Below are 12,957 nucleotides of genomic sequence, written 5' to 3' on the forward strand. Positions count from 1 at the left end.
GCAAGGACCTAAGGACGAACAACCTAAGGAACAAGGACCTAAGGACGTCGTACCAAAGGATGAACAACCCAAGGAGCAAGGACCTAAGGATGAACAACCTAAAGAACAGGGACCTAAGGATGAACAACCTAAAGAACAGGGACCTAAGGACGAACAACCTAAGGAGCAAGGACCTAAGGATGAACAACCTAAGGAACAAGGACCTAAGGACGAACAACCTAAGGAGCAAGGACCTAAGGACGAACAACCTAAGGAGCAAGGACCTAAGGATGAACAACCTAAAGAACAGGGACCTAAGGACGAACAACCTAAGGAGCAAGGACCTAAGGATGAACAACCTAAGGAACAAGGACCTAAGGACGAACAACCTAAGGAGCAAGGACCTCAGGATGAACAACCTAAGGAGCAAGGACTTAAGGATCAACCTAAAGATGATTCTTCCTACGAGGATTACTCAGAAGAATCTGGAGAGGACGATGACAAACCAAAGGGTCACGGATGTCGGTACCCTGACGCGGAACCGAGACCTCCGGGCTCGCCGGCTGCTGAATCGTCGAAGGAAGTCGATCTGCCAAAGGCAGGCGGGAAACTTGGACTCAACCAGGGCAAGAAAGGTGAGATCCTATTATAATGTACATATTATATTTGCTAGCTGTTGTGTCTACTTTTTTGGGCGGAATGTTAGGGTGGATACAATCATTGTGGCCGGTGTAGGATGAATTGCTATGCATTGCACGGCGGTTCAGGTTTAGTAACTAAGAGTCTGACAGTACCGTCTACGTCCTCCGAGAAAGTGCTAGGAGGACAATGCTGGTAGTGTCAGACTATGACGATTACCCTCGACAAACCAACAAAATGAAACATAGGGTTAATATAATAATGTCTTTAACGATTTCAGCTAGCTCTGCAGGACATATGTATATAGTACCCAAATAAAGATTTACTCTCGGTTCCCGCACTCTCATAGCCCGATCGGGGAGAGATACTTTCCAAACTCGGAAACTGAGATATTTATTTCTTCTAAACGCACACAAGATTTGAATGGTTGAGGTCACCACGGCCAACCCACCGTGCGCGTCGTATCGCGGTTTCCATCCCCCCGTAGAACAAGCATTTGTGTGATCCACGAATGCTTGTCCTGAGTCTAGGTGTTTGTGCATTTGACTTGTGTGTTTTTTTTAATTTCGCTAAATCCTAAAATACATAGTCCAAAAAGAAATCTAATTTTAACTTACACCCATTTTTTTCTTTTTCAGAAATCATGAACGCTCTAGAAACAGATATGCAGATGAAGATCCTATTACTGCCCAACGGTCCAGAAGGCAAGAACTGCTACTGTACCTGCGCTACCAATTCTCCGCCAGCGATCATCCCGCTTTCCGAACTACCTGCAGAACTTACCGATTAGTCGATTAACGAAAGATATATTTAGTCGATTTTGACAAGCACTTCTTTATAACCTAAGTTTTTTTTTATATGTACATTATATTTCTCATTATATGTAGTGGTGTGTTTTATTTTATGATACCTATAGTATCCTGAATCCTGGAAAAAACACACCTAAATTTTTACTGTTACTTCAGGTTTTTTCAAGTTTCTTGCTCCCGCACTGAGAAATTTCATCCTTGTGTCAAGGTGGGTTTCACAAACATTCAAGTCCTATGCTCAAAGACACCCAGACACAAGTATTGTTGATACAATCAGGCGTCTGAGTAAGACGTCTTAATGAAAGCACGAAAAAAGAGGGCAAAACTATAAAGACTCTGCTAGTTAAATACGGGTTAAGACAAGATATTCCAACAATTGATAGACATACCCTTTATGCTCAAGCAAGTTTCAATTCCAGAAGTTCATTATTACACAAACTTTATAAATATCGTGGTATCAAACAAATTGAAGTTATTTATTACTTTGTACATTATGATTAATAACAATTATTAACATTTAACGTTGAAAGTGAAACTTCAGTAACCATTAATTATTACTTGTAACTTAATTTAAAATAGTATCAAAATACTGGACTAGAATAGAATTACCATAGAGTAAAATTAATTATACCGCCAAAAACGGGCTGTATAAAATAAGTGACAGTGAACAATATTGGTTGCAAATTTTTTGATGCGACCTTCTTTATGTAAGGCATAAATTAAAATAAATATCCTACTCCTATTATAAAGGCGAAAGTTTGTAAGTATGGATGTATGGATGTTTGTTACTCTTTCACGTAAAAACTACTGAATGGATTTGAATGAAACTTTACCAAGATATAGCTTATACATCAGAATAACACATACGCTCCCTTTTATCCCGATTTTTGGAATAGTTCCCGAGAGAAAATTTAAAAGGTGTGTAAAAGCTATAAGATCACTAAGGGGATTGTTTCCATGGAAACGGGACCCACCGAACGCTGTAAACTGAAGTCCACGCAGACGGAGTCGCGGACAACAGCTAGTTATCTAATATAACTTAGTTCCGCCAACTGGAGTTTCTTAGTATATTTCATCTGTTTCTTTTTGTATGTAAGATAACTCAAAACTTAGGACTGGACAAACCGATTTTATCGCTTTGTTTTTAATTACTCACTCGTCCTTCTTTCTCTGTATTTTAAATTGGAGTGTCTTATATTGATATAAACGTTTTACTTTCAATTTTAATCACATAGATGAATAAGCCAATCAATCATATACCATGTACATGATATTAATGATTTATGTCATGGTTTAAAAAAAAGATAGTGTAACAAAATTAATGGTGAGTATAAGAAAGCATTCTTCATCCCATCTACAAATATGCTGTGCTTAACAGGGACCATAATTGTTTTATTAAATATATTCTAACCTACTATGTAGCTGTTGAAATGTATAATCATAAGCAATAAAAAAAAAATTAGTAACCTCAAAGTGAGCAAGAGAAACAGGGCTAGACTTTTTGTACCGTTCTCTCCCTTCCACAACAGGCATCCAACTGCTCAAATGTGAAGGTAAATAATTAATAGATAAAAAAATTAGAAACTCTCGTTTTTAATGTAACTTCATTCAAATTTTATCAGTTTTTATAGTCATTGGGTTTGAATTTACACTCAAAATTTCAGCCTACTAGCTTATCTGGAAGTGCCTCAAAATTGGATTGCAAACATCCAACCGGAACGACAAACAAACAAGGAAAGTGAGTATACAAAAACGTGGGAAAATGAAACACCATTAAAATTAAAAAATTAATCCATTTATTAAAATTTTATTGTATAATGATTTCTCATTTGGGAATTACTCTTATATCATGATTCACAAAAACAATCGTCAAGTACATATGTGGCATACACACGCTATCTGAAACAGAAAGATAAATACGTTAATATTTGCAAATTTTTTTTAGCGGGAGAAGATTATTAAATAATCATGTTTTAGATTTTCTTCATGAAGGAGACTTTTCCATTCATAATCCTAGCCTTTTACCAACTATTTTGGGGCCGGCTTCCAGTCTAACCGGATCCAGCTAAGTACCAGTGTTTTACAAGGAGCGACTGCCTATCTGACTTCCTCAACCCAGTTACAGACAACACGATACCCCTTAGTTAGACTGGTTTTCAGACTTTCTTGCTTCTGACTACTCGTAACTACTGTTCGACAGTAGTAGATCAACAATTTAACGTGCCTTAAGAAAAGGTGGAACGTTATGACATAGATGGTCACCCATCTATGGACAGACCGTATCTAGTTTAGCTTTATTTGTAATCGATGAACTTATGCAGTTGTAGTACTTTTAATTATTTAAGATATTAGATATGAAGATTATAGTGTGTATATTACAAAACAATAATGTCAGACAAAATGGGTTTAAAGATTTGTCGCAATGATCGCTCAAATATGATTTTATTACAGCAATATTGGAACCAAACGTTAAGGGCAAAAATAGGCCCCGAAAAGTGAAATGATTTCTGTTGGAAACATGGCCGACGATTTTTCATTTACAGTCTAGAACCATTGAAATGAAACTACTTTTACGGATTTTATGGCGGTTTAATTTTAGATTTTAGTTCCCGACGTTTCGACGCCTTTGCAGGTATCATGGTCACGGGCAGACGATAAAATCCGTAAAAGTAATTTTATTACAATGTCTAACATTCGCGTAAGTCTAGAGCCAAATGGTACCAGACTCATGCCAAGCTGTTGGCCACAAATAGGACTACATAGAACTTAATAAATCACCTTATTCAACTGCAGATGCATCCAGACAAATATAGCTGGCCCCCATATTTTCACGATGACGCGCCGAAACGACGTGTCTCTTCGCGGTCTCCCCTTCCTCGACATCCGCGTCACACACACCGCACTTCAGACAACCAAACTGATAGTACACATACTTATTCCTCATCAACATATTCAGATTATGCTTCAACTCCAAATAAAAACGGAAAACGCTCTCAATAGCCGGTTTCTCTTGAAAATGCTCAGCGTACACCAAATGAGTTAGCAACGAACGTATAGAATTGAAAACTCCTTTGCATCCCACACAAGTGAAAGTCGACCCTTCGCTATGGAGAATATGGTTGCCTTTCATGTACACACTTATAATATCACCTTTGTTCGCGTTGATCTTAGCCTCAGCGACCGCTGTCTGATGTTCAATACTACCCAGAATATGCTTCACAGCTTCATTATAATCTTGGAAGGTCAAATCGCAGACCTGACATTTCAAATCAATGACTTTGTTCGATGAAAGCAGATCTTTGTCGATGTCGTTGTATAGGGCTGAGCGGATCAATTTTGAGATGGTCTCGAAGTGGGAGGCGCTTTCAAAGTGCTCGACCATCGCGGAGATGGAAGGGACCGCGACGTAGTCAGGGCATATGGTGCAGATATAGTAGTTACCGAAACTGGCAAAGTATTCAGAGGGTCGGCAGTGGTTCTTATAAAGCATGGACAGCTTTCGAGGGGCAGCGTTCCGCAGATGCTTCTTCTGACGGATGTGATTGAAGAGGACCTGTCTTGGACCTTTCAATGTCATGTCACAGCAGGTGCAGAAGTTCCCAATCTTGCCCGAAGGCTTGATAAAGTTTTCTATAATAACATGGTCCCTGCTGTTTGGAGGCTTCCCTACACTCGCCAAATACTTTGACCAGTTAAGATCTTTCGGTCCCCATTCCTCGGGGATCGACCGCTCAGGGTCGCTCTCCTTCATCCGAATGTAAAGTTCATCAGACAATCTAGCAAGATGCTTCTCATCAAGAATGTGTAAAATAGACGCTTCTAAAGAATCTATGGAAGTATTGCACAGACGGCAATACAGTCCGTTCCCATTGAAACTAATATCGTGACTCAAAAGGAACTTTTCATTCATCTCCTTAATTTTCTCTGTGGACGGTTCTCTCATTGAAAACGGGACGCTTTTGTCCGACTGTAGAATGCAAGACAAGTTGTGGACGTGCGACTCACTGAACACGTGGTTAAGTACACTGTCGTAGTGGAATCTTAGGGTGTAGTATTCACAGGCAATACAGAAGAAAGCCAACTTCCCAGTTCTATCGTCAATCAACGAGAGAAGCTTATGGTTAACGAGGAGTTTGACTATCAAGGCCTCTATCGGCCCGTAGTAACGGTACTTTTTCACTTGACTCTTAGGCTTTTCAGCTGTCTGCTCATTTTCGTCGTTATCTATATTCTTGTTAGCATCTGCCGCGAAATTTTGATAAACATTGTCCTTAATACTCATGATGATCGGAGCTACGGAACTCGTTTGAGCCGAAAAGTCGATAGCCGAAACGTCAGCGGATAGTTTATCGAAGATTTCTTGGTAGAATTTGAGACCGGCATCGACGCTCGCCTCGGAGGCGTCAGGCAAATGTTTCATTAACGCCGAACTGAGGCGAGACGAGAAATTCCGTTCTAATTTCTCAACTGGTTTCGTGATCGACAATTCCTTGATCTTCGGCAATGTTTCACCCATAGCTGACAATCTTCTAGACAAGTTCGGCAAGATAATCGGTTCGGCGACGTCAATACTCTCTCGTTTCAGCTTGGGCAAGTGGGCAGCCGAGTTAAAATGCTTCGAAAGTGATTCCATCAGCGGTTCCTCATCGTTCAGCTCAATTTCTATACTACAATCAGTGCATATATGTACTTGTTTCGCATTCTCAGACGTGAAAAGCAGTTCCGCCTTTAACAACTCAGGTACTTCACTAACTGGAAGACTGTTAAATCTCTGCCTTTGCAGGTTACTCTTCTTCTCCGTTGTAAAAATATACTCAACCTCAACGTTATCACGATTTTGTAGGTATATCTTTTTGTGCGTTGCGGCCAAGTTGTTTAGATAGCTATGCAGGACTTTATTCTTTCGTGTGAGAGGATGATTAACGACGTTTCGGAAGTGTTTGAAAAGCCGCTTCATCTCCTCTGGTTTTCGAAATGATAACACGGTGAGGTCCTCCATAGCTGTTGTGCCTGAATTCTCTGTCATCGTCACCACCAGACCGATCTTAGGAAGATTAAAGGCCTAGTTTCTAGATCGAGACAGTTCAGAATGTTTGCTGTCCGAATTTCTGCCCGTACTGTGCCGAATAAAAATTTTGGTCTCCAAAAGATTGTTGCGATTTAGAAATGAAAATAAAATGGTGATTTTTTGATTTGATGATCACTGCATTTCAAGATCTGGAATTAGAGAAAGGTTTTTGGTTAATGAATAGTCTTAGTGATAGCAAATAATAATAAAATTATTTAAAATATAAAAGGGCAGACAAGTGGATATATCAAACATGTTTGACTCAAACGCGTCTTTTTTGGTTACTCTAATATGTGTGTATGTATGATATCAATCAAAATGATCCCACGGAATAAAAAAAATCTCTATAAAACTATGTGATGTCTAGGTCAGTCTATCAGGTCTATCAGGACTTTGAGTACTAAAAATAACCCGAAAAATAAAACCTGTTCATATTTTTAATACACTTTTTGATCCTACAAATATAATAAACGCGAAAGTTCGTATGTATGGAAGTTTATTACTCTTTCATGCAAAAACCACTAAACGGATTTAGACGAAACTAGGTACACAGATAGTTTATAACCAGAATTAACACATAGGATAGGTTTTAACCCGATTTTATGTCCCCGTGGGATCATTTTCGATTTGTAACGTAAAATATTTCTGGAAAGTCGAAATCAGCAAGCAAAAAGAATAATGTATTTCTGACACGTAAACGTATACAGGAATAATTTTCAACTCAAATCAGTATTAACGTGTTTTTTCCTTGTAATACCTTTGAATACATAATAAATGTCTGTTTTAATTATAATATGTTACAGATATTGAATTATACAGACACCATAGTAATAGTGTTAAGAATATATTTGTTTCTTCGAGTTATTTTTTTAGTCGCCTACTCATATTTTCTGCATTCGAGAAAAATGCATGAAAAAGAAAAAGTTATTTAAGAAAAATGGACTTTTTATACTAAGAGTGTTGTGAATAGGACTCAAGTGGTCAATGGATACAACCTTTGGAAAGAATTTCTAACTGTCGAAATTTCGCACAATTTTTAAATAGAACAGTCTGTCTGTTTGTTCTCTGTCAACAGACCGTGTCTCATGTTTGAGTGAGAGATTTTTTCACAGATGATGTATGTTTTAACCGGTTATACCGGCATGCCTAAAAAATAATATGACTATACAATTCCGAATTGACCATAGATACAACATTGGCCTAGCCTTTTCCCAACTATGTTGGGGTCAGCTACCAGTCCAACCGGTTTCAGCTAAGTACCAGTGTTTTACAAGGAGCGACTGCCTATCTGACCTCCTTAACCCAGTTACCTGGGCAACACGATACCCCTTGGTTAGACTGGCTGTCAGACTTTTTCAAGCTTCTGACTACCTGTAACGACTGTCAAAGATGTAGGAATAACAGCCGGGACCCACAATTTAACGTGCCTTCCGAAATACGGAGGAACTGGTTATGACAAAGATGGGCACCCATCTACGGACCAACCGCGTCAAGCATAGCTTAACCTGTGATCGAATCACTTATGCGGTTATACAGTCGGACATTAAACGAAAAATATAAAGTTCCAGTGCATTTTAAATCATTTTCCGTCTCAGTTTCCTGGTGACTCTGAGGTAAATATGTACAGGAAATTGTTGTCCATGCATCGTGCCTATACAAGTGATATTGCACCTTCAACTATTATTCAAGTTCGCACCAATTTAAAAAGAAACAACTCCCGTACTAAGGACCTTGTATCGCGGGGGGTTTCACAAACATTCAAGTCACATGCACAAGACTTCCAGACTCAGGACAAGCATTCGTGAATCACACAATCACATCCTATGTAGGGGTTGAACTAACACGCCCTAAATTCTGGCATAGTGACTTATACGACTCGGCTATCAGAGCAGTTTAATGCATGGATAAGTCAAATCTAAAAGCCATATTAAAGAATGACATTGAGAAAAATGTCAAAACAGAAAGAGCGAGTAAAACCGCAAAACAACTAGCTGCAAATAAAAAACCAATCGTGCGTAAAATCATAAAAAATCCCGTTATATCATATCTTACATAATAAAACAGGCAAAAATACGTGACTAACTTTAATATATCTATATATATAACCGGTCTATCCGCTATTAAATAGTGTATATAAACATGGAAAGGTCATCGTACTAGATTCAAGACTTATTTTGGTTCGCACTGTTTCTCGCAAACGACCCCATTTCAACTGCAATTTGCAGTTCAAGTGCAGTTTGGCATGCAGTCTGATTGCAGTTCTATTGCAGTCGTGACAACTGCACTTGTACTGCAATTTGCGGTTGGATTGCAGTCGTGTCAACTGCATTCGAACTGCAATTTGCAATTGGATTGCAGTTGAAATGCAGTCCGTCTGTCTAGAGCCTTAGACATTGCGAGAAACAACACATGTTGTAATACATTGCTCGGCCAACAGCTCTGCTATCAAAAGGGATGTCTAACAGCCAGCAATGTATAGCAACTGGCGCAACAAACCTCATATGATTATCATAGCACGCAATGCTATTTCAGTTTTTAACCCCCAAGCAAAAAAAGGGGAAGTTCTGACATCCCTCTTTCACTTGTCTGTCTATCTGTCTGTGGAATTATAGCTCGAGAACGGTTTGAAAATCTATTTTGTTTTGTATTAAAGGTGAATTATGTGCGAGTGTTCTTAGATATGTTTAGTAAAGATTGGTTGAACCGTTAAGTTTGCGATAAATTGAAATATTGTCTAGATGCTTTGAGTTTGAATGTATAATTCTAACCTGTATTATCCCAACGTTGGGCGACCAAACGCAAAAGTTTATAAGTGTGTAAGATTTCATTGATATTTGGCACAAAGATAGCTCATAACCTAGAAAATTTGCAAATATGCATACGTTCTTAAACATTTGTCAGATCGAAAACCCATACTTATTCTTCTACTTCCCAATTATTATTACCCCACCTGTTATTCCAGTACATAGAGATAGTATTTTTCTGCACCATGGGTGCGGTATTGACGTAAAACACACAACACCCCAAAAAAAACTAGGTCAAGTTAATATTTGTACACGCGTGGGATCGATTCCACGCAAAGACATAACGGTATTATTACGTAACTAGCAAGAACGATACGTTAGCAATTGTGTTGCGATTTCGTTGGCAAAATTGCTTTAATCACATATCTGAACTACCCAGCTAACGTTGTTTTGGAATAAAAATGAGATCTAAGGAATAAAAAAAAATGGGGTAGGAAAAATAGATGTTGTCCCATAGACCTATCCAATATGCACATTATGCACACAAAATTTCATGAGAATTGGTCGAGCCATTTCGGAGGATTTTATATTCGAATTCTATATATTGGATATGTTTATTCTATTTTCAAAATCAAAATCAAAAAGGTTTATTTCAAATAGGCCTGCCTTCTTTTGACTGATTCTTCAGGCTCTTTCAAAACGTTTAATATGAATCAACTGCGCGATTTCAACATCTGTTCTTAGAGAGATAAACCAGCAAGAAAATTCATAAGTTTCTTTTTATCAGTATTCTTCTAGTGTAACAATTAAGATAAATATATATCATTTGTTTAAATACTTAAAAAAAGGAAAACAATCTTGGTGTGTATTTTTATCTAAAAACACAGTTTAAATAAAATGCAACTAACTACCAATGTAAAACTACAAAAAAGATTTATTTTTTCTAGCCCACTGTGTCCCACTACTGGGCAAAGGCCTCCCCCAAATCTTTCCACGATTCTCTCTGGCCTCTCTGGCCGTCATGGAACCAGCCCGCGCGGTAAGCTTTACAAAAAAGATTACCAAATCAAATATACAACTGAAATATATCAGTCGTTTATTTACTTAATATGTGTTTGCATAAGAAGACACACCAAGATTGTTTATTTTTTTAAGTACCTACAGTAATGGTGTACTGATTTATGAAGTGAAAAAATCTATTTGGACCCAACCGGAGTCCTTAATCATGAGCTGAAGGAGCAGATCAGCTCATGATAAATAATAGAAATATCATCATCATTATTTCAATAGAAAAAGAAAATGTGCAAAAATAATATAATTTTCGCATATTCGTTATCCTATTGATAACCACGGACCGGTTATAACCCTGGTTATCCTATAGATAACCAGGCAGGAGGTTTTAATAGATTTTTTTAAGAAATAGAAACATTGCAATGTGGAGAGATCTGTAGATAATTTATAATGCAGTAAAACAAAACTAAAAAAACAAGTTCTCAGGACTTAAATTTGATGTGATAATAGTAACATTTGAAAAACCTAATTATACTAATAAATAAATAATATAACTGTCTCATTAAATAAAAGATAAAAGAACACCTTGACCAAAATTAAATAACTGAACGAAATACTATCTACTATAATAAATTAAAATGATAACAATTTATTACATAAAAATAAATACAAACTCTTCTGCTGTTATAATAAAATTCAATGACTCATATTGAATTTCAGTGGCCTCATATCTTTAGAGAATGTCAACAAAATATGAAGATTCATTTAATCTAAACATAAATATGATAAGATTAAATTATGTTTTAGTAATAAAAACAAAGTTATAAAAAACGGTAAAAAAAATATGGCAGATACATTACCATAATGTTTTCAGCCTATTTTTATTTCTTGTAGTCAGGCAAAGGACAAAATTCAAACAGCTAAGAAGATTTACACAAATCATCACTTTTATAGGCAAAGGTAACATCATTATGCCAACAGCCATACTCTTTAATATTAAATGAGACAGTTCTAGTAAAAATAATAGTTTGTAACATCTAGCGTGGATTTCATAAATTATTTACCACACATACATTGTCTGTTTATAAATATGGTAATATCAGATACCAGTGAAATCATTACAATATTACTTTCATTGGTTTTCAATTGAGTTTTCTGAGAATTTATTGTTCATATAATAATAATGTGGAGTTCAATATATAATAAGTTTAGGAATTTCCTGTACTTTGTCATCATGAAAAAAAAAACGGATAGATGTGAAGGAACTGCACAAAGCCACAGATTAAAAAAATACGTGTAAAACAAAGTAAAGAATACTGCAGCAAGTACATACTTTGAGTCACTTATATTTATATTTTAGTCCACATATAATAAACAAACAAGGAATAATAATAATTAGTTACATCCTGAACCGTTATAGTGTCATCGAATAACACAAAATAAAAAAACAAGGAATTTTTTTAGGTTATAATGATTTGGCATATATCATGAAAAATACAATAATATACGCGAAATATAAGGGAAATGAAAAAAGTAATGTGTTTAGTTACCTTAAAGTCTTGATTTTGTGCATGGCAGCGTGTTGCAGCCTAATTATTTTTTATTTAGTACGGGCATAAACTGACAGCCTGTGGTGACATGACAGACAAGATTTTTTTGACGTTTCTAACGTGACGAGATGTGGTTCGCCAGGGTGGTCTGGTAATTGGTTTTACCATTGTGCAAGGGTAAATTGTAAGAAGAATAAATCAGCTGGCACTTTTATTCCATTTTCATTAAGTTTGTCACCAAATTAAGAGAACTTTTTAACGCCCATGGACCTTCATTTCACAGTCTTGTAATGAAGTTTAATAATAGCAACCCATTGGCCGTGAAATACAGAGTGAAACACTTCATACATTTTACTTTTTCACCAATAAACTATAGTTTTTATGTAACTTAACTTAATTATCAGAGAAGTTTTTCATTTTTCAAAATCGCATACATTTGCAGTGATCCATACAAGAAGATCTGTATAGGCTTATTAGAGTATTTTAGTCGTATATGTTTAACAACTGAACAAAAGTCGTCTGCCATAACAAAATTATAGCTAGAATTCACCTTTCCCAATTACTGCGCAACTCCAACCAAATTATCCGAAAGTTACAAGCGTAAAAATAAAACCTCCCCACAAGCTTTTGCCTACACACCACAGATAATAACAGAATCACGTCACATTAAGCTACGTGTCTCAATATTTATAAGTTAGCAAAACAATAATCTTAATAACTCACGTCATAATTACCAAGATATTTATTCTGTCCGACCTTGTTAAACAAAGATGGCTTTATTTTCCATCATGACTCATTAATTAACACATGTTTTAATAATGGTAGCTAATTATTTCTGTATAATGCGGTATTTGTACGGCATAGTGACAGATTATTAAAAAAAAAGTAAACATTCTGATAATGACATGATACTTTCTTTGTTTATTTTAGGTTATAATGAAGCCGTACCGGCTTTAATGTCCATTATAATAGTTTCTATATTTATATCTCATAAACATTTAGCATAAAGCAATATCAAGCTTCTATTATCATAATTTGGTCTTTACATGTAAACAAAGTTGCTATTTTATATTTACGTAGGTTATAAGAAACAATTAAACAGGGGTAGATACCTTTTGCCTCACAGCAAGACAAAAGGCCTCACCGAATCCTTTAAA

General features: G+C 36.4%; 2 protein-coding genes across 36 annotated transcripts in view; one reads left to right on the forward strand and one right to left on the reverse strand.

Annotated features, from left to right (window-relative positions):
• The window catches only part of LOC113492251 (mucin-2-like), a 31,631-nt gene extending 30,127 nt beyond the window's left edge, over nt 1–1,504 (forward strand). For 24 of the 35 annotated variants that reach the window (XM_026869644.1, XM_026869648.1, XM_026869645.1 and 21 more), the window contains 2 exons: nt 36–614; nt 1,257–1,504. In XM_026869644.1, coding sequence (XP_026725445.1) covers nt 36–614; nt 1,257–1,408 — 731 coding nt within the window. In that variant the 3' untranslated portion in view covers nt 1,409–1,504. Of the gene's footprint in view, nt 1–5; nt 615–1,256 lie in introns of all 35 variants that reach the window. The other 11 variants (XM_026869651.1, XM_026869655.1, XM_026869649.1 and 8 more) reach the window with 7 other exon arrangements.
• Nucleotides 1,505–3,200: 1,696 nt separating this feature from the next.
• On the reverse strand, nt 3,201–11,912 carry LOC113492256. Its single transcript, XM_026869676.1, has 3 exons — nt 11,801–11,912; nt 4,206–6,644; nt 3,201–3,326 (listed from the first exon to the last, which is right to left on the reverse strand). Exon 2 carries the CDS (start codon nt 6,451–6,453, stop codon nt 4,207–4,209), a length of 2,247 nt encoding a protein of 748 aa, XP_026725477.1. The 5' UTR covers nt 6,454–6,644; nt 11,801–11,912; the 3' UTR covers nt 3,201–3,326; nt 4,206.
• Nucleotides 11,913–12,957: the final 1,045 nt, after the last annotated feature.

The sequence above is a fragment of the Trichoplusia ni genome, chromosome 3 (assembly GCF_003590095.1).
Source record: "Trichoplusia ni isolate ovarian cell line Hi5 chromosome 3, tn1, whole genome shotgun sequence".
Classification (NCBI taxonomy): Eukaryota; Metazoa; Arthropoda; class Insecta; order Lepidoptera; family Noctuidae; genus Trichoplusia; species Trichoplusia ni.

Excerpts from the sequence above, each read along its gene's own strand:
- LOC113492256 (XM_026869676.1), bottom strand. The coding sequence starts at position 6,453 with ATGACAGAGAATTCAGGCACAACAGCTATGGAGGACCTCACCGTGTTA.